Source organism: Periophthalmus magnuspinnatus, chromosome 22 (genome assembly GCF_009829125.3).
Source record: "Periophthalmus magnuspinnatus isolate fPerMag1 chromosome 22, fPerMag1.2.pri, whole genome shotgun sequence".
NCBI classification, from domain to species: domain Eukaryota; kingdom Metazoa; phylum Chordata; class Actinopteri; order Gobiiformes; family Gobiidae; genus Periophthalmus; species Periophthalmus magnuspinnatus.
The window spans coordinates 19,099,346-19,121,842 of NC_047147.1; the positions used below are offsets into that span (position 1 = coordinate 19,099,346).

Here is a 22,497-nt window from a genome sequence, read left to right on the forward strand (position 1 = left end):
GCCCCGCCCTTATGGTGTCTTCTTGAATAAACGTACCAATCGAATACTTACGTTCAGCTCTCTCAGCCAATGAAAAGTGGCGTCGAGCTTTGCGTCACTTAAACTTATTCACGCATGGGTAAAGTTCACTCAAGGTGCAGCGCCAGAGACCAATGAGGTTAGTGGGTCAGAACGGACACGTCTGAGTGACAGCGAGATTATCCAATGAGCGGCCAGAGCAAAAGACCCGCTCATTTGTATAATTTTCAGGTATTTTGGTCTGTTTTGAGTTTCTATGGAAATGAAAACTACCTGTTTCAGTGATATTTTAAAGGTACACTATGTAACTTTGTGGAGGTGGCATGCTATCTGTGGAAATGGAAAGCTAAAACCATACTTCCAAACTTCTCTCTGGAGATACATAGAATATATGTCATCCTGTGGCAGATTATAGCCAAAGGAACAAGCAAAAGGAGGCCCTCCTCCAGCCAGGCCAAAGAATCAGGTTTGTGGCGATGCAAGCTCGTTCACAGTAAAGATGTTTTAAAGATAATTTAATAAAAAGTTACATACTGTGGCTATAATATAGTGTGTATACCGGTATGTAAATTAAACACAGTTAAAACCAACAATCCAGCAACAGCAATAGCTTCTAGAAACAATTTAAATGAACAAATAAAACAGCTTACATCAATCTTTATTTTTTACATGGCACTTCCCCATTTTTGATAAATAAAACACAAAAGTACAAACACATGAACCATGACACCATCTGTAAAGTGCAAAAATATGTGCATATGAAAAAATTTAAACACAGAAAACAATGCTATGATTGAATATAGTACTAGTTCTTTCTTTTCATTATGAATAAAAGAAAAGAAACATGCAATTGTGCTTGGGGCATTTGTTTGGAAATTAATGTATGCATAAAAGATTTATAAATTAACCAGAAATTGTTTAAAATGACAATAATAACAAACAATAATAAAAAATAAAGGCATTATCATTTTTGTAGAATACAAATATTAATTACAATTTATCTCATTAATTAACAGTCCATATTAAACTAGATCAGGCATGAGAAATGACTGCAATGAGGGTCAGTAAGAAGATGTAATTTACAGTGGGTGTCGCCAATAAACAATATGTGACACAGTAAAATCTTAATTTACATAACTATAGATTTGTGAGCTCAAAAGAATTCGTCTTGCTCATCTGTAGTGGCAGATGGAAGTTGAGGGCAGATTTAAAGAGTAAACAGTCAGCATGGATGCCTAGAACCATGGCTACGTCACCTAAAATTCAAAAGAAAAATATATATATATATATTTGTTATAGAGACAGTAAAAAAAAAAACAAAAGATTACACTCATGCTTGGGCAAACCTTGTGTATGTGAGGGGGCATCTCGTCGTCAGAGCTCTCCTCTGGAAGGGGCTCAGGGTATCTGGGCACAGCTTGACTGTCGTCTGCCCACCCGCCCATGGGAACACGTGCAGTCCTCACAAACTTTGTTCCTGCACCTAAAGAATCTGAACAAAATAGTAATCTAAGCAATAGGTTTAACTGACAATTTTCATGACTTTATATATTTATTATTTATCCTAATTTTCTTAGCTGGCTATAAATGTACTGAATTTAAGGAAAATATTTTTGCTATGCTCGTTTGCTTGTTTCCATTTCAGTTCATGTTAAAATTCATAATCGTTTTAGTCATCCAGATTTTTTCAAACTATAATAAATGATATTGTATTGTGTCCAATGTTCCCTCTAATTTTTCACGAGTCTGAGCAAACACACAAACTCCCTGAGCGTCCCATGGACCACTGTGAGCGACATCAGACGTGCGCACTGTGGTCATGCTGCATCGCATCCATCCAAGTTAAATGGTTTATTAAAAGAATCAAATTACCGCATTTACATTTCTGTTATAAGACTTTTAATTAAGTACTTTAGCCACTTATACAATGAAAATGACAAAAATCTTGCTCATGACTTGTGTAGTATGTTAATGCTATTGGAAGTATAAATATTTAATTTGAACTATGGCAAAACATGAGCTTCCAACCAAACCAAGACAACTGTAAACTCCAATGTTGAAAACACACTTAACATTTTTATTATAAAGCTCTGACTTGTATTATGAGTATAAGCCATTGTGTGAAGCTTTGTGCACTGAGTGAGATTGTCCTACTGTGTCTGGGAGACAGTCCGGTAACTCTTTTTCAGTATATGACACGATCATTTGATTGACTGATTTGATTGATACAACTCATAAACTAGTGACAGTCAATGACCAATACACACTGAGAGGAATCTGTATCTGCACACCCAGCTGCTCTATTACTGTACATTTACATATCATATCAAAACACAATATATAATGTGTATTTGTATATAAAATATAGTCAAAACAAGTGGTATGGGTCAAAATAAATATATATTTACAAACCACACACTGCAAACAGTGAACAAACACACACTTCAAAATGTAAACAAACACACACAGTCATTCTGTGACAGTGGCTCAGTGGTTAGAGGTTGGAGGATCGAGTCCCGCTCGGACCAACTTCTGTCATTGTGTCCTTAGGCAAGACACTTTGCCCAAGTGCTGTGTGCGTGATGATTGGTGGTGGTCGGGGTGCGCAGATTGGCATTAGCTAATACTAATGATTACACATGATACACATTTGACCCACAATTAAGTCAATAGCAGAATAAACCACGCTTACCGATTAGGAACAGCATCCAATCAAATCATAAGGTCCCGTGCTCCTGACTCCATCATGAGATCTTCACTCGGTTCCACGAACCGCTCCGGGTCCGAGATACCTCTAGTTTAACTTGTACAAACATCCACAGTGTCCTCGGTCACGTACTTCCTTTGTTTTGTCCGTTTCGTCATGTTTAATACGCAAAACTGCTACAAAACAGTGCACCCGAGGGCGGGCCGTCGGAACGTTAAGGGGTGAAACACTTAGCATCATTAGCATCATTAGCGAGTTTTCATTCCACATCGGCCACATCGGCTAAAACTCTGGTAGCGGCACGTGAGGACGCCTGTCAATGACGTGGATAAGCTGTGCAAACACGTATGTGAATCACATAATTGGCTGGGGCAGCTCGTCCCCGGTCACACTCACTGACTCACATTGAAAAATAGCACAGAATGAATTGTTGTGTGTTTATTTTATTTTCAATTCTTTTTTTTTGTGCGCAGCACAGATTTTCTGTGCGTGGAGACCGTGTCAGCAGTGCGCAATTGCGCACGCGCGAAGCTTAGAGGGAACAGTGATTGTGTCATGGCACATGTACAGACGTGTTCTTGGACATTGGTTTCGGGATCTGGGATTGAAAAGTTTGGATGTTGTTTCTACCTGTTCATTCATTTATGTTTTTGTTTTTAAACTTGACAAAATATTAGTAGGCTACTTTCAGTTTCAAAATGATCAAACTTTAGTCATAGTTTTAGTCATCATTGGCAAAAACTATGACAAAAATATTTTAGTTGACAAAATTAACACTAAGTTTGCAGGGCTATTTTTCCTTTGCAATCGACCCAACCTTCAAATCAGCACCATAGGGCAAAATGTCGGGTGTAGTGGGTGAATGCATTTACCTATTTAGAGGATTAGCCTATTGTGCATATATTAAGTTGAATGGAAACAGTACGGGTCAGCCAAAGATTTCTAAATGACAACAGAGACTTTATACTAACCATAAGTCATATTTCAGAAGACATCTAGTAGCAATCTGTTATTTTTCCTCCATACCTGTTTGTCTGTCAGTAGAAGGCGGCGCCCCCTCCTGGCCTCTGGTGTTAGTGCTGGTGTCCGAAGCAGACTTGGGGATGTCACTGGGGCTGGGTGCTGTGGTGGGGAAGGTGTGGGAGCGGGGGAGATTCCTGGAGCAACGCGGGGGCTCACTCCTTACCTCGTCTGGGATACTATCGCTGCTCTCGTCGCTGTCCTGTCTGTGCCAAGTGTGGCGAGGCAGCTCTCCACGTGACTGCTGCTTGTGGAACTGTGGGAGGACAAAAGTATTAAAGAGAAATTGATATAGATTGTCAATGAAGTATTTTGTGAGATATAATTTTGGATTACTTAGAGCAGTTTTTGACCTTCTAGCTCTTAAACTACCTAACTAGTGTATACTGTCCTTGGGCAAGACACTTTAGCTTAAAGTGGAACTAAACACTAAATACACTTTTTTAGCTATTGTAAGGTATTTTTTTTAACAATGTAATGCTACCCTCAGATGCCTGTAGCCCTACTCACCAAAGACCCCCACCCTGAGAGGGTCGTAAAGCAATCTACAGCACTGGGGCCAAGAAGATAACATCTAGGACCAGGGCCACTTCTTATCTGTGGCCCTGTTCACCAAGGTCTGAGTGCCCCCATCCTGTGAGGGTCATAAAACAATAAGATTGATTGACTTAAAAACGCACATTCAGGGATTTTGCCAAAAAAGGTTTTTAATGTGTAATCACATGCTGCCGAGAGGAAGACCCGCCTCACACACCGGGAGGCCTATAAAAGCTGGAAAGACAAACATCTCAGGACTCTCTTCCTATCCTTTCCTGAGAGTCCGGTGCTCCATTGTTAACTTTACCTGTGATGAACTCATTAAACCCTTCTGACTTATATTTCAGTCTCTTTCTCCTCTTTGACGCTTGCATCAGAAACGAACATTTCTATCAATTTGGTGACCCCGACGTGATTATGTTCGTTTCTGATGCAAGCGTCAAAGAGGAGAAAGAGACTGAAATATAAGTCAGAAGGGTTTAATGAGTTCATCACAGGTAAAGTTAACAAGCTTTCTGGTCAGAAACATCTAAATCTTTTTAGGTCTGTACTGCCTTTAGTGGCCTCTGGAGCCACTATCCCAAAGGTCAGTACCATCTACACAATTTGCTGTCTGAGGAGAGTAGACAGCATCCTGCGTGACCATGCACTTTACTGCTAATGCTCTTTATGCTGCTGCTTATACTATTACTGTTTATTACACATGTGCTGTGCTGATGTCATTACACTGCTAATGCTAATGTTTACACTGGGGTTAGGTATGGGGTTATTGGATGGATGGTGTTATTGGATTTGGTATTGCACTTTATATTAGAACTATGCAGTGGTGTGTCATTGTTTTCTATGACAATGACAATAAAGTCTTGAATCTCTGCACTTTCCAGTAGTTGATGACATCACAAAAGACTGCCCTGATTACAGCGAGGGTGGCTATAAGGATGAAGTGACACACGGGCCACAATGGGTTTTTTTTTTATATATATATATATATATATATATATATATATATATATATATATATATATATATATATATATATATATGTGTGTGTGTGTGTGTGTGTGTGTGTGTGTGTGTGTGTGTGTGTGTGTGGGGGGGGGGGGGGGGGGGGGGGTATTAGAGGTTTGGCCTGTAACATGTAGCAAAGCATGAATATGCAAGGCTCATTGTACAAATTGTTTCTCCTTCTTGGCAAATTAGACATACAGCTTTTGATTGGACTTCGGTGAAAAAATATTTAGTTGTCCACTCTGTACTGAACACTCGCCGCTCACTATCCACTTTTCTTTTCTTTGATATAGCTCATTTTTGCAGAAGGGCTGATTAGAGAATAAGAGACTAATGCACATGAACAAGGTTGATGTAACTGAAGTGTGCCATCTTTTGGGGAAACGTTGGCATTACAGGGGAAAGGTAAATTGAACAAGGTTTGCCCTTACCTATTTCAATATAACTTGGTCACGTTCGGTGGGCCAGATTAATAAACTCAACGGGCCGTGTGTGGCCCCCAGGCCATAGCTCGCCCACCCCTTTTTTAGACCTATCACACTGCCCCTTATACCTCTAGATCCTGCCTCTCCTCCCCCTTCACTGTCCCCCCTCACTGTCCCCCCTCACTGTCCCCCCTCACTGTCCCCCCTCACTGTCCCCCCTCACTGTCCCCCCTCACTGTCCCCCCTCACTGTCCCCCCTCACTGTCCCCCCTCACTGTCCCCCCTCACTGTCCCCCCTCACTCTCTCCTTTTTAGTCCTCCAGGTAGTGCTCAGTTTAGCAGCTCTCTCTGAAATGTGGTTGTGGGCAGAGTTTAGATGTTTAGACTCACTTTAAGCCCATAAGCACAGGTGCACAGGTGCACAGGTGTATGAGATGGTGGTAGTCAGAGAGCAGAGTACATTATGATAAATTATGATTAAAATTATTATTTTTGTAACTTTCTGGAAGTGGCACGTCACCTACATGATTCCATGGAAATAGAAAGTTAACATCACAGTTTGGAATATTCTCCATGGAGATAGGCATTTCCATAGAAACACGGCGGAGTCAAGTTTTCACAGTAAGGACGTGTGTTTTTCAGTGGAATGGTTTTTTTTTTCAAATGTTATTTTTGGAAATTTCCACAGTTTTGACTAAATACAGAATATTAGTCAAGTCAATATTAAATGACTGTATCTTCATGTTACGGTTATGCTTTATGAAGTTACCTCATGCATGTAAAGTGCATGGAGGCTCATCTCCGTCGAGGCGTATTCTGATAAGACCAAACTGGTGAGCTGCCCCTCCCAGGCGCTGCTGCCTGAGCTCACGGTGCGGGCATCGGTTCTGGAAAACAAAACATAAAAAGAATATTGTACCTGATTTTGTTCCATGTATTTCAGCTAAATTTGTCTTGCCCCAGTACAGATACATTGTATAAGCAGCTGCTGTGTCCTCTCTGCATCTAATTATAAAGCGTTATTTAGTGCGTGCCAGTTGTTTTTAGCTGAAAGTTGCAAAAAGCTAATAAAATCATCAATGTGAATAATTAGGATGTATAAAGTGAGGACTACCTTTGTTTAAAATTAACTAGTTTTGTTTTTTGTTTTTAAAGACAGTAAAAATTAGGTACAGTCCCTTTAAAATGAAACAAACAAACAAAAAATCTAATAATGCTTCCTACCCAGATCCAGCCATTGCTTTGCTGATGGTGGAAGTGTGGCCTCTTTGTACTGCACTCAGACTGCCCCTGAGGTACAGACTGCCGCTGACAGGGGAGAGGGAGCGCAGGGCAGAGGCAGAGTCGTTGATGGCGGTCGCGGCGTGGTTGGCCAAAGAAGCGTCTCGGGCAAAATGAACCGAGCCCAGGGTGGATGGTCCTGCCAGGAGGTTAGCGATCAGACTCCTCGGCTGGAAGGAAGGGACATTTGATGAAAGTTGTCACCAAATTGAATCATATTTGTATTTTATTATAAAATGGCTTGAATTTCAGAATATGAATTTAGTTTAGTTTGGCTGTTCTACATTAATCTTAATTGTCAGAATTGTTTCAAGATATTTATTATGGGTTTCATATTATTTTATTTAAAAACATCTGATAGTGTAGGAAAAAAATGCACTTACTTATGTCAATTTAAAAAGTAAATAAATAACAAAAAACAAAATAAGACTTGATAATAACTACAGTTTTAATAGCCTTAATAAAGCATGAACAAGTAGTTTATTAAGAATGAGTCAGGCTTAACTACTTAAAGTGAAACTAAACAACTATCAGCTTTTTTGCTACTTCACTCTTTATATCAGTGCTTCTCAGTTGTTTTCTATCATGCCCCCCCATAAAGAAGAAAACATTTGCGCCTTAACTTGTTTGACTTCATACTGTCCACTGCCAACATTTTCAGACACAGCAGACATTGGTCTGTCCTCGTGTCCCACCGGAGTCACGGTGAAGCCAAGTGCTAAATATGCTTCATCAAACTTCCTCGTCATATTTTTCGGGTGACTTTGCCTCAGTCTATATCCGCCTTTCTTTTCATCCCTGTTAAAATGTTTTCCATAGTGTCTCTTTAGCATAAGTGTCTCTCGTTCACTGCCCTGTGTCACGATCTGTTCATTCTCTCCTGTTCTTTGCTGTGTGCGCGCTGCGTACGCGCTGTCTACAGTACTATAGTGTCATACACAGAGTCATACGTAGCCCCACTATTTGAGAACCACTGCTTTATATGACATTTTAATAGTATTGTGTGCTCTTCCTAGTCCATTTTTAGCCATTTTAGAGCACACCTGGTATATTTGCAGCTTTCTGGTCAAAAACTGTCAAAAACTGACCTCCAGAGGCCACTGCAATTTCAAGTAGTTGGTGACATCATGCAGTACTTCCCTGATTACAGCCAGGGGCCAACTGCAAACACCTGGCTGCAGGGGCAGTGTTTGAAGTGTGGATACCTGTTAGACCAATAACACTGTTCCTCATACGCGCAGACCCTGTCCCTCCCCCTCACTTTCCCCTTTACTCCTCCAGGTACTGCTCAAGTTACCAGCTCTATTTGAAACGTGGCTGTGGGATGAGTCTAGGTGTTTAGTCGCACTTCAATTTATGCCCTAACCCTAACTCCCAACCCCTTAACTAAGGACAGTAGTTCCTAAGCCTAAACAGAGTTAAATCATGACAGATAATATGCATTCATGTTATTTTAATTAACTAACAACTATGAACTAATGCAGCTATCCCGTGTTTGCCGTGTTGATACCTCTGATTCGGACAGTGAGTATTGGTGTGTGTCCCCTGTGTGTCCGGTCACTTCTCGGTGCACACGTTCTTTGAGCTGGCTGAGGAAGTGGGTGGTTTCCTGTGGAGGTTGCCATTGAGGGTTGGTGATGGCAAAGTGCATGAGAGAGAGCTCCGTCTTCCCGTCCTCCGCCTGCTGATAGATGGATGCCTCAGTCTTCCCCTCCGACATCCACTGAGGAAGAGGAGAGAGACGATCAACTCATAGTGTGTACTGGTCTTTCTAAAGGTTTTTTGTGGGAATAGATCATCTATTTACAAAAACTGACCATTTAGTAAGAATTCCAATGTGGACTTGATATTGAAAGAAGGAATTAAATTACATTTGAAACATCATGTCTTTCAAGTTATTACTTCATTTGGTGGTTGTGATAAATATTTATTATAGTTTTGCATAAGTTTGTAAAGTTAAAAACATTGAATGAGAGGGTAGTGTATGTCAGTGCTCTCCACTGATTCATGTCCAACCAGGAAGTAAAATTATAAACTTCACCAAAAATTTACTAGGGAAAAAATAAACAGAATTATTAGTCAAATCTTCAAAACAATCATGTCAATTGTGTCACTCTAGTAATATATATATAATTGTAATCAAATAAAAAAGTACTACATCTGGGCTCTAAAAAGTATACATTGGGAACATTGCTTCAGTCAAGGATTAAAAAGGGTTAAGTTCTAGCTCACGGGGAGGTTTATATTCCAGCTCTCTTCCACTGTTAACAGTCAATTAAAAAAAAAACAATAAAGCATATTTCCATGGTAACACTGGCATAAGCTTCTTACCGCTGGGTGTCCATGCTGTCGAATGTCCATCTGAGCAAATGAGCAGGTGTCCCCCACGCCCACCACCTCCACTGTGAAGTTTCTGAAGAAGTCGATGATCTCCAGAGACTTCCTCCTCAGGCAGAAGATCAAGATGATGGGAGTCACCACTGGGCTCAGCAACTCCTCCAGAATTAGCACCTGCAGAGATGAGACAGTTAGTGAAAGGTCAGACTAACAAACTGCAGATGATAAACTTTGGTTATCAAGAAAGAATGCATTAAAGAATATCATATCATATTTCTGTTGTATGTAGTTATAATATATGACACATATTTTATTTTAAACATTTTAAATAGTGATCTAAAACAACTTAATAAAAGAAAAATGTCCTCTGACTTCAAGTTAATAACCCGATGATTCCCACCTCCTCCTTTATGGTATAGCACTTAAAACGTCATCATAAAGTGCCACTGCTGGACAATGCAGACTTTTGTTTTAATACAGCAAGATCTGGGTCTAGTAAATAATAAAATGATAAGCTTCAACATTTTGTCCATTTCTGTAGGAAAGGTCGATTAAGGAGGGAGGGAACTGCTGACCTTTGGGACTTAAGGAGGGTAGAGTAGTGTATTTAATAATGCCTTCTTTGATTAGGAGAGATCATTGATTACATTACTGTGTGCTGAAACAAAGTTACATCCAAGCACTATTGCCCAAAGGCACATTTTGAAGTGTGATATATTGGTGAAGAAAACAGAGATTAGACAATAAATTTAAATATTGAAATTAAGTGATTAAATACCGGTATACTAAATGTACAATATTGTTAAAAAACAAAACAAAACATGGGGTTCAATAAATAAATAGCGGTATGAAACATCCATCCATCCATCCATCTTCTTCCGCTTTATCCGGGGCCGGGTCGCGGGGGCAGCAGTCTAAGCAGGGACTCCCAGACTTCCCTCACCCCGGACACGTCCTCCAGCTCCTCCGGTGGGACCCCAAGGCGTTCCCAGGCCAGCCGAGAGACATAGTCCCTCCAGCGTGTCCTGGGTCTTCCCCGGGGCCTCCTCCCGGTGGGACATGCCCAGAACACCTCCCTAGGGAGGCGTCAAGGAGGCATCCTGAGCAGATGCCCGAGCCACCTCAGCTGGTTCCTCTCAACGTGTAGGAGCAGCGGCTCTACTCCGAGCTCCTCCCGTGTGACCGAGCTCCTCACCCTATCCCTAAGGGTGCGCCCGGCCACTCTGCGGAGGAAGCCCATTTCAGCCGCTTGTATCCGCGATCTTGTCCTTTCGGTCATTACCCAAAGCTCATGACCATAGGTGAGGGTAGGAACGTAGATTGACCGGTAAATCGAGAGCTTCGCCTTCCAGCTCAGCTCCTTCTTTACCACAACGGACCGATACAGCGACCGTATCACTGCAGACGCTGCACCGATCCGCCTGTCAATCTCCCGCTCCATCCTTCCCTCACTCGTGAACAAGACCCCGAGATACTTGAACTCCTCCACTTGGGGCAGAGACTCACCACCCACCCGGAGAGAGCAAACCACCTTTTTCCGGTCGAGAACCATGGCCTCGGATTTGGAGGAGCTGATTCTCATCCCAGCCACTTCACACTCGGCTGCAAACCGCCCCAGTGCCTGCTGCAGGTCCTGGCTCGAAGAAGCCATCAGGACAACATCATCTGCAAACAGCAGAGATGAAATCCTGTGGTTCCCAAACCACGCCCCCTCCGGCCCCTGGCTACGCCTAGAAATTCTGTCCATAAATATAATGAACAGAACCGGTGACAAAGGGCAGCCCTGGCGGAGTCCAACATGCACCGGGAACAGGTCTGACTTACTGCCGGCAATGCGAACACAGCTCCTGCTCCGGTCATACAGGGACCGGACAGCCCTTAGCAAAGAGCCCCGGACCCCATACTCCCAGAGCACCCCCCAAAGGACACCACGAGGGACACGGTCGAATGCCTTCTCCAGATCCACAAAACACATGTGGACTGGTTGGGCACACTCCCATGAGCCCTCGAGGACCCGATGGAGAGTATAGAGCTGGTCCAGTGTTCCACGACCAGGACGAAAACCACACTGCTCCTCCTGAATCCGAGGTTCGACTATCGGTCGGATTCTCCTCTCCAGTACCCTGGAATAGACCTTACCGGGAAGGCTGAGGAGTGTGATTCCCCTGTAATTGGAACACACCCTCCGGTCCCCCTTCTTATACAGAGGGACCACCACCCCGGTCTGCCATTCCACAGGTACTGTCCCCGACCGCCACGCGATGTTGCAGAGACGTGTCAGCCAAGACAGCCCCACAACATCCAGAGACTTGAGGTACTCAGGACGAATCTCGTCCACCCCCGGAGCCTTACCACCGAGGAGCTTGCCAACCACCTCAGTGACTTCAGCCAGGGTGATGGACGAGTCCGCCTCTGGGACCCCAGTTTCTGCTTCCTCCTCGGAAGACGTGACAGTGGGATTGAGGAGATCCTCAAAGTATTCCTTCCACCGCCCGACAACATCCCCAGTCGAAGTCAGCAGCTCTCCACCCGCACTGTAAACAGTGTTGGTGAAGCACTGCTTCCCCCTCCTGAGGCGTCGGACGGTTTGCCAGAATCTCTTTGAGGCCGTCCAATAGTCCTCCTCCATGGCCTCCCCGAACTCCTCCCAACCCCGAGTTTTTGCCTCTGTGACTGCCCGAGCCGCGGCACGCTTGGCCCGCCAGTACTCATCAGCTGCCTCAGGAGTCCCACGAGCCAACAAGGCTCGATAGGACTCCTTCTTCAGCTTGACGGCATCCCTTACTTCCGGTGTCCACCACCGGGTTCGGGGATTGCCGCCGCGACAAGCACCACAGACCTTACGACCACAGCTACGAGCAGCCGCATCGACAATAGAGGTGGAGAACATGGCCCACTCGGAGTCCATGTCTCCAACCTCCCCCGGGATCAGGGAGAAGCTCTCCCGGAGGTGGGAGTTGAAGACCCCCCTGACAGAGGGCTCCGCCAGACGTTCCCAGCAGACCCTCACAATGCGCTTGGGCCTGCCAGGTCTGTCCGGCTTCCTCCTCCGCCAGCGGATCCAACTCACCACCAGGTGGTGATCGGTTGACAGCTCAGCCCCTCTCTTCACCCGAGTGTCCAAGACACGCGGTCGGAGGTCAGATGACACGACAACAAAGTCGATCATCGACCTCCGACCTAGAGTGTCCTGGTGCCACGTGCACCGATGGACACCCTTGTGCTCGAACATGGTGTTCGTTATGGACAAACTGTGACTAGCACAGAAGTCCAATAACAAAACACCGCTCGGGTTCAGATCGGGGAGGCCTCCCCGGTATGAAACACTATCAAATAATAAGAATACATTTTATTTATAATCATTGTATCTGGATAATTATTAAAGTTGCTGACAGTTTAAAAATGTTATGGATATGATTAATTATAATTTTAATATTATGAATAGGTTTCATATTTAAACTGTTATAGTTTTGTACTTTGTTACAACTAGAAGAACTAGTACTAGATCATCAGGGAGAAGTAGTTGTAGTAGCTCATTCTGGTGATATAACGGTGATTATCTTTGTTGAGTCTCACAATTATACGAACTGTCCCACAAACTGTCCCCTCTTTTTATCAAGATAAATGATGTTGTTTATTGTCCCATCCCAACTAACCACATGAAGAACTGATTGAATAATGCACTTAGACAGTCTTGACCAGTAAATACGTGATCCTTACTGCTTTGTACTGGAAGAGCTGTGAGAACTGGTCGCGGGTTTCCGAGCGGTGAGCATTGCCCTGCCAGTGGTCAGGCATGTAATGTATATGAGCCAGTATCACCCTTAGCAACTGCTCCGGACAAAACACCATGTGCTTATCCGGAATGAATGACCTGGACAAAAAAAGCACATTTTAATTACCACAAAATGTTGCTATTGTTGACTTTGTTTGCGTTCAAATTGCGCCTACCTGCAGATGGTGATGCACACACCGAGGAGGGTGATGGATGAGAGGACATGTTCCACTGCTAGAACGTCCTCGTCATAGATCGTCAAGGCAATGAGCACGGCCAGGAGAGAGCCGGCAAAAAACGCCACATTTTTGGCCAGGACGGTCAATAATGGTGACAGGAAACAGTTCATGTACTTGAATGCAGCCTGATAGATACATATACAGGAAGTAAGAAGAAAGGTATAAGATTATGAATTAAATGTAAATGAATGCTTTTTAATCTAATGTTATCTGCACCATAGACTGGATGAAGAAGTGGACTAAGTGAGTGTGACGTCACCCGTAGAGCAGTCAATCAAACCCGGTTGCTAACGTTAGCTTGACAAAATAGCGAAATAAAAATAACCCGCTCTATATAATCCTGGTAATATGAACATTTTAAGACCAAAATGACGAGGCTCACTGTAGCAGTTGCAGAGAGAGGGATGACAATTTCTCATTGTAAAATGAATTGGAGCCAGAGTCAATAGAGCCAGAATGGGGTGGCTAGCAGGTCTATGATTTGCACATATACACATTGTTTAGATCAGTTGGAGCGGAGCAAAAATAATGCTAGCCTCTACTGGTAGGTTTCAGTTTCATGTTTGTAGGTGATATGTGAGGAATTCTGCCCATTCAAAAGATACAATATTTAGTTCTGACTTGTTAAATGCTATGGCAACAGGAGATTTTCATAACTCAAACATTGAAACATTTTGATATGCCAAAGTTCTTTGTAGTACAGACGTTTCAATGTATTTTAATACAAAACACTGCTGTACATTTTTGTGGGGTAAATAGTCCTGATTTCCTTGTTTAGATAAAGTAATTGACACTAACAAAGATGTAGGAAGGAGAAAGGTAGAACAGTAGGAGGAAAATACTAGGACTGACCTTGTATCCTTTACTGAGGCGTGACATAAGCTCATGGTCCAGCTCATTAAAGTGGCGCAGATAGCACCTCCCATACAGAGACCAGCAGCGGGCCCCCAGAGACCCAGGCTCCCGTTTAATGACCTCAACACAAAAGCACAACACTGAAGTAATCTATTTACATGGGATAGGTGCTAGAATGTTCATTAGGCCTCCAAAATTAATCGCAACTGAATCGAAATTGCACTTTGAATAGACACAATTAGCCAACTCTAAAACTCTAATCCTGTTGTTTAGATCTGTGCACACCTGTTCTGAAATGAGTTTAATTAGTTTGTCAGTTCATATTTCAGTCTTTTTGTCAATTCTTCTGGACACGTTCAAGATGTGAACTTGGAACAGGATCATATTTTTAAACCATAAATCGCAAATCGAAGCGCCCTGTGTACTTACCTCTGTATAGCTGAAGAAGGCATAGAGAATCTGCCACACCAGGATGACAGGGCAGAGTAATAAATTGGCAATGCCGATCCACAGGATACGAGATGCTAGCTTGTCAGCGAGGTCATGTCTGTTTCCTCCTCTTTTGTACTCAGGCTTCAAGCTCCACTCATTCTCAAACAGAGAACCTATACAGCAGAGATGAACACTGTTTAGTATATAAACACAATATTGAAACTTGATTGATGAGTAAAGGTACATCGCGTAATTTACTAATCTACACTAAATCTAGCATCGGAAGTAGATACTCATTTGAGCAAGTATCGATACTAAAGTCACTTTTATAGGACAGAAATGAACCTTTCTTGAATAGCTTTTGAATAATCTTGAGCTGTATCAGAACAAGTATAAGACACATAGACTTGTATATGCTCATGGACCACTATGAACCTACCTAAACGACTGAGGGATTACAGATATAAGGACACATGGTAATATAAAAGAAAGTACTACTATTTAATGTTGAAAATCACATTCTATTGTCTAAATAAACAGTGCTTTTTATAATCATTGTGGTATTGGAATCAGTATCAGTATGAAGTCGATTTCTTGTACCAAAATCAAATTTGCAGTTTTAGTATTGTGACAACACTAAGTGAAAGGGGTTGTCTCTCCACAGATTTGACTTGTAAATTGACTTGATGCCACCTGTATGTTTCCATGGAGATGCCATACTATGTAATATTCTAGGTAAAGCAGTAAGATCTCTATAGAGACAAATTGGTGGCAGACCTTTCACCAGAAAAATTACATAATGCAACTTTAATAACAGGCAATGCAAAACATTTTAGTGTTGCTGTAAATTACTATCATACAAACCTGGCCCCCAAAAGAAGATGAGCTCAAAGTTATACTTGAGACCTCTGGTGTAGAACACATACTCCCCAAGGACAGGAAGCTGAAATTTCACTGGAAGAAGCGACTTGTTCACCATGGCAACCTGAAAACAGACGAAAGGAGTGAGAAACAACTTGCTATTAATCATGAGTTCAGTGCTTACATTTTGTGGCAGTACGCACCATATAATTTTTAAATCGTAGAATGCGGTGATAAACATCCAGCTCTGATAATTCCTTCTTATGAATGCAGATCTGGTGTTCTTTTTGTATCTCCACTATTCGTGCCTGGACCTCCTGCCATGTTGCATAAGGAAGTTCCGACTGCAACAATAACAACAGAATCAGTATCAATACAAATAATCAGTCCTTTAAAATGAGGCCTTACCATGGTCATTTTAAGGGCGTTTCTATAAAAAGACCGGATCTCCCAGTAGCAGCACACATTGTAGATGAATTTCACCAGGCGATGTAACCAAAACACTCCAGAGATGGTGAGAACAAATATCACAAAAGCATTGTCCCTTATTCTGCAAAGGGAAAACATATTCATGATGAGGCAAAGATCTATCAGCATCAACCAAATTAGCTCATACATATATTATTAAAATCAATAAAAAGGCCACGTTTACTACAGAATTTATAGCACTCTTACCGAGCAGTGCAGACATCCACCGGTAAAAAGGCATCAGGCAGTGTCACTTTAGATGAGTCTGTGTGATTTACAAACTTGTTGGCAAACAGAATGTCATAGTCCACACAGTTGGCAAGGAACACAGTGAAGCCGACCACAAACAGCAACTGACTGGAGAGAGATCATTGGGGAAAATGTAAAAAACAAGGCAAGCTATTTATATATGTTATGTATGTTGGATACGTGTTTGGAACTTACACCAGCTCAAAGATCTCCCCCAGCAGCATACAGGTGAAACCATTCTTCTGGTGTAGCTTATAGACGTTAAAAATGTCAAGGAGTAAAACAATATTCAAATCAGACAATATAGGGACATTATCCAAATATATAAAGAAGAAGACAGTTTATAGAAATGCAGAAGTGTTTTTTTTTTTTCAATATGTTGCAGCATTCAGCAGTTATGAAGGATATTCTCTGAAAAAACAGGTCCAAATTTTCGATGTGGTGCCATTGGGCTGTAAATGCAAAACAATGCAAGAGTCATCTAAAAAACAATCTCAACAAAAACACAGTTGAACAGTGCCTTACACTTGACCCCTTCGGGCACATGCATGAGCAGGTTCTCCTCTCCAGGAGGAGAGTCGCTGTAGGACGCCTCCAGGCGCTGGTACTCTGTGTCAAAGTGTGCCATGACCACAGCCTCATCAGACACACAGAACTGCTACACACTGGGACATGGAGTGGACAGGGAGGAGAGAGAATGCTTAAGAAATGTATAAAGGATACTAGTGTCACGATACTACAATTTCAAACTCAATACTAAGGAATAGACTTGATACTCAATATTGACTCCAAAACTACAGTGATAATTACAAACACTCTTTCTTTAGACAATAAAATGTGACTTTCAATATTAAATCATAATACTTATTTTTATATTACCTTGTGGTCTTATATCTGTGTAATCCCTTAGTTGTCCAAGTATGTTTCATATTGTTCCATGAGCATATACTAGTCTATGTGGTCTTACAGCTCAAGATCACGGTGGCACTGTCCATTTTAACTTATACAATTTCACTTATCTATAAACACTGTTTGTCCTTTGGGTTGATTTTGCATTAAAAACTTCCCGTCATGTTCTAATCCTGGTTTAGCCCTGGTCTAGTCAGGGTTTAGTTCCAGATTTAGTCCCAGTTCAGAACAAATTCAGAAGTAGTGATCATGCAAGTGTGAAAGCACCCTTACGCTTTGCCTGGAATATTCCACCGTATAGCATTACACTTAAATATCTAACACTGATTTACATGAAACTGTATGTAAGGTTTGTATTATTTCATAAACATAACCAATCCGGGCAACCAGTGCATGTTCAAATCAAATAATGGTTTTAAGTTAGTTCAAAATCCATTTTAAAGCAGAGATAGTGCTGAAGTTCAAAGGTCAAGCAACTGTTTTATTTCCACAAAACAGCAACATGGGGTTTTCACATGTGACTATAAATGATTTGGGAATGTTGCTCAAATGTTATGATGTAATTACAGTATAATAAAGAACTAAAAAGCATATTATTGTCTCAAATAAGCTAAAAAAGACTACCTCCATTGCGATGAAGCACCTCCCATGATCCAGTTCTTGTGTTTACAACATCTCCAGCTAGAAACGCGGAAGAAAGCGTTACACATTTGTCTATATATTTACAACAGGACCAAGCTCTCTATTAGACCCACCAGAACCTTACAATACCAGGTAAATATAGCTGTAAGTATTGGACAAGGAAGACCGAGGAAGAAAGCAGAGAGCTACCTGACTGAGGTGTTGTTGTCTTGGCTTGCCAGCAGCAGCACAGAGGCCTCTCCCCAAAACATGTCACATATCTCTTCACGCTGTGCCGATAACGGTGTACAATAATAAAAAACAACCAGATTTTTATTTCCTGACAGGATTATCCGTTTGTCTTTCGATTCGTACAAAAAGTAAACGTTGGCACTTTCCGTTTTGACACGCAGGTTTAGGTTTAGCCCACCTCACCGTTTGGCGTCTGTCATGATGGTGGAAGTGGAGCGTGCAGTGTCCAATCAAAAAGCAGCTTCACAGACAGCAGCCAATCAGAGCGCGGGAGAGGCGGCCTTAAGGAGTGTTTTGGCGCTATCTGCTGGACACTTTAGGGACTGCAATAACCTGAGTCAAAACAAGAGTGAAACCAAGCAAGGACAATCAATCTGCACAATCATTGTCAGGTATAATGTGGAGTCATCGTTCCCTGAGAGTTATCCACGTAAAGGGGATATATCAAAGTGCATATGACAGGTTTTCATATTTTTTGTGGGAAAAAGACAAAAAAAAAAAAAGGAAAAAAGAATGAACAAGCAAACTAAAATAAGCTAGAAACAAAACAAGGCAAGATTATTATTATTATTATTATTATTATTATTATTATTATTATTATTATTATTATTATTATTATTATTATTATTATTATTATTATTATTATTATTATTATTATTATTATTATTATTATAAGCTGTTCAGGATGCCTCCTGGGCGCTTCCCTAGGGAGGTGTTCTGGGCATGTCCCACTGGGAGGAGGCCCCGGGGAAGACCTTGGACATGCCGGAGGGACTATGTCTTTCGGCTGGCCTAGGAATGGCTTGGATGCTTAGACTGCTGCCCCCATGACCGGGCAAGATATGTGGAAGAAAATTGACGTACTATTATTATTATTATTATTATTATTATTATTATTATTATTATTATGTTAACTATATTTTATTTAAATTTGTAATCTACTATCCTGTCATATGGTCTTTAAGTAAATCGAATGATTCATGCATGTTTGAGTAATCCTGTATTGTCCTGCATTTGAGACTTGAGTGCTCAGAAAATCCTGTTTTCACCTACCACTAATCTCTGCCCACTTATCTGTACTTACTTGTGATAATTCAAAAAAGAATAATCATTTTTTTTAAAACTTACTCTGGGTCATTCATGTAGGGTTTTAAACAATTCAAGTCAATGGACCTCTTTCTATTATGAAGCTGAATTTTAACTGCAATACCATTCATTCAACCCTTTACATTACTGAAGCTACAGCGTCTACTTATTCTTCCAGTGAGGTAAACGGCACAAAACCAATGTGTCATCATTTTATACCCAAATAAATATAATCTTTTAGAAATAATACCATCTTAACACGATAATTGATTTGTTAATTATTTTCTATCTCCCAACGGGCTTCGTCCAATTAACAGCGTCAGGGGAGATGACTTCATTCTGATTCCTCCCCACATCCGAATCCACCACCAACCCCCCCTTCTCCCAACCAGACCCACCCTCCAGTCACAGTAACGACATATGGGACAATAGCACCCAAAGGAGAGCCCCTTCCCTACAGACATGAGGTCATCCGTGCAGACAGGCTCCCACTTGAATGCTAACTCACTTGTTAGTCATAAGAAACATTGAAATGAAAATGTGGCTAGGGGTGTATACTGTATCGGGGTACAGTGGCAGACTTGTTCGACTGGATTAAACCAAACCAAGCCTAAGCCTATCAGAGGAGATTCCATTAGCCAGATCAGTAATAACACGATTACACACAATCTCTTTAAAGACCCCCAGCAAGTCCCCTCTCAATCTGTAAACCATAACAAAACCATAGAAGAGAAGAACAGATATTTAGATAGATACCTTCACCATGTTATAAGCTATAATGTTTTTCATAGGATCATATGGCTATTGTAAGTAGGGCTGGGAATCGCAGGGTCCATCACAATTGGCTCTATGCACAACAACGCCTGGCAACCTCACTGTTAGCATCACTACTTCCTGTCCAATTTTATCTCTATGAGGTTTTTGCTGATGCTAACTGATCATGCATGTAAAATATCACATCTCCATGGAGTACAAGCCAAAAAGGTTCAGAAAAAGAAATCTGGACCATAGTGATTAACAATTTAAAGCGAAATATTATATCTTTTGAATGGGAAAGTCCACAAAATATTGGATAGACCCTTTCAGGACACCCTAAACATGTCAGTGTGTGTGTGAAGGACAATACGAGTGGACTGTGGGGCCCATAAGAGAAGACAGATTTATGTCCTCCTCAGACCCATAAAACTGATTGTGTGTGACATTATGACAGATGTGAATCAGTAATGCAACAGATGATGTGTCAACACCAGCGGATCGGCTTAGCTCAAGTGCAGGGTGAAGCTACCAATGTATTTTTCTAGCGTGATTTTGTCTTTTTAAAAACAAAATACCTGGTTCTGCTTGAGTGCAATTGAGTAATTATTTTAGCCAGGTGATAATTGTGATGGTAAAAGGTTCTTGCTTTGATTATTACAGTAGTCTAAATACATCATTGTGGAAAGGTTTATGTGTGTGTGCATTCATATATGCTGTATGCAATAACCTTCATGACTGCAGCACAAAATGGTCACATTTTTATATAGCGCTTTTCCACTGTCAAGGCATTGTAAGCACTTTACATCAAGGAACCACACTCATACACCAGTGTACACAGACACTGGGTGTGACAGGGGTTAAGTGTCTTACTCAAGGACACAACAACAGCATTCATCTGTGGGAGGTATAATCGCACTGCCAACCTGTGAGTCAGTGGATCTGACCGCTCAACCATGTTGTTTATGTTGAGAGCAGGATACGAACCCCCAACCTTTAGATTAGTGGACCAACACTCTACCAAACATAAATAAAGATAAATAAAGGCAAATAAATAAAATTAACTGAGCTACTGTCGCGTTCACGTTTGTTTAATCCTGGTTTGAGCTAGATTTAGTCCTGATGTAGACTAAATTAGCAGATTATTTTGGTTCTGTTCTAGTCCTGGTCTAGTTCTGGTTTGGTTCTTTGCTTTAGTCACAGTTTTGGTGTAGAGCGCAAATGCACCCACAGAATATATTTGTTCACCATAAATCACTGAAGGGACATAGTTCTATCCCAGCTAGCGCCAATCAAAGCATACCGTTGTGTCTTTGGGCAAGGCACTTCACCTTAGCTGAGTGAATAACAACCATTCAGCAAAAGGTCCCGGGTTTGATTCCCAATTTGTGTGGAGTTTGCAAATTCAGTCTGGGTGGGTTTCCAGTGGGTATTCTGGTTCCCCCCATTGGCCAAAAAATATGTCAGAGGAGTGAAAAATGGACTTTAGTTTGATACATTTAAATACATAGCTAAATATATTTAATTTAGACAATAGACAAGGGGCCAGAACAAAAAGAAATTCTAATGTCTGAATTTTACCCCCTTAAAAAAACATGAAAAACTAAACTAGTTCATTTTAAACAGTTTGCAAACAGTTGGTCCAAAGTTATTCCTCACTTACCTCAAGCATCCCAATTATTCACCATGATGAGTTTATAAGCACTTTTCAACACTTTCAGAGACCATGCAAATCCATCACAGTAATTCTAACAATAGCTACCATGATAATCTGTGATTCCTGATTCAGAGACAGTAAAGCCCTATAAAATAACTAGATGCAGACAGTACACAACTGGCTTATTTTGACCACAAGAAAATCTGGTACAGGCCTTTAACTCATCGGGTCGTCATGGTAATAAGATGTGAATATTGCATGTGCATTTGTGTGTGTGTGTGTGTGTGTGTCTGTGTGTTTATATTCATGTGTGTGTGAGTGTTTGTGTGTTTGTGTGTTAGCTGAGATGTCCTCTGTGGCCAAAGCCTTTTAGTCCTGTAATTACCAGCAACCCCCCACCTCCAGAGGGCCCCCTGCCTCTCCCCCAGGGACCATCCACATGTGAGCTGTCTGCAACATTGACTTTGTTTGGCCTGTATCACACTAATGCATATGGGCTGGAGAGATGGTGTCCTGGAAGTCCATCAGCTCTACTGGTAAAAAAGGAATTGTGTTTCTTTCTGTTCCATTTCAGTTATTGTTTACTCTTGAATTTGCTCTTTTTTAGGGTTGGTTGAACAAAATTGACCTAGGTGATTCATAACATATTCTTGAGACTTAATCTATACTTTAGAGTGGTTTGTGTGTTGGAGCCCTGCCCTCATCCCTATAATCTTCCACAAAGCCACATTCCTATTAAAAATTCCACATCTGATACTGTACTTCCTGTCTTTGTTATTAGACCCATCCTCACACACTGTTCCCATAACTCATCTCTTCACTGACTTTACAGTCTAGGTACTAACGTACAGTTGAGAAGATGCATGCCATTCCAAATCTGTTGTGCTTAAGTTTTTTTTTTCTTCCTCTTTTTTATGCCACTGAAATGTTATTTATATTATTAATGTTGAATAGCTATGAATAGCAAAATTGATATTGGGGATATTCCCCAAACTAAAGACATCAGA

At 41.4% G+C, this 22,497-nt stretch overlaps 1 protein-coding gene across 1 annotated transcript; it reads right to left on the reverse strand.

The window, feature by feature from the left end:
* Nucleotides 1–659: 659 nt before the first annotated feature.
* atg9a (ATG9 autophagy related 9 homolog A (S. cerevisiae)) lies at nucleotides 660–18,200 on the reverse strand. The gene is made up of 20 exons (XM_033988291.2): nucleotides 17,953–18,200; nucleotides 17,746–17,802; nucleotides 16,738–16,877; nucleotides 16,621–16,664; nucleotides 16,408–16,472; nucleotides 16,171–16,320; nucleotides 15,904–16,045; nucleotides 15,699–15,839; nucleotides 15,499–15,619; nucleotides 14,632–14,807; nucleotides 14,200–14,322; nucleotides 13,285–13,472; nucleotides 13,054–13,207; nucleotides 9,328–9,507; nucleotides 8,507–8,719; nucleotides 6,940–7,166; nucleotides 6,485–6,602; nucleotides 3,752–4,001; nucleotides 1,365–1,510; nucleotides 660–1,274 (listed from the first exon to the last, which is right to left on the reverse strand). Exons 3-20 carry the CDS (start codon nucleotides 16,838–16,840, stop codon nucleotides 1,266–1,268), a joined length of 2,550 nt encoding a protein of 849 aa, XP_033844182.1. The 5' UTR covers nucleotides 16,841–16,877; nucleotides 17,746–17,802; nucleotides 17,953–18,200; the 3' UTR covers nucleotides 660–1,265.
* Nucleotides 18,201–22,497: the final 4,297 nt, after the last annotated feature.

Bases quoted from the DNA above. Each gene is read 5' to 3' on its own strand.
- atg9a (XM_033988291.2), bottom strand. From the start codon at position 16,840: ATGGCACACTTTGACACAGAGTACCAGCGCCTGGAGGCGTCCTACAGC. The intron at 16,473-16,620 runs ATATCCTTCATA...GACATTTTTAAC, and splicing joins TGGACCTGTTTTTTCAGAGA to GTCTATAAGCTACACCAGAA. The intron at 4,002-6,484 runs GTAACTTCATAA...GTCCTCCCACAG, and splicing joins ATGCACTTTACATGCATGAG to TTCCACAAGCAGCAGTCACG.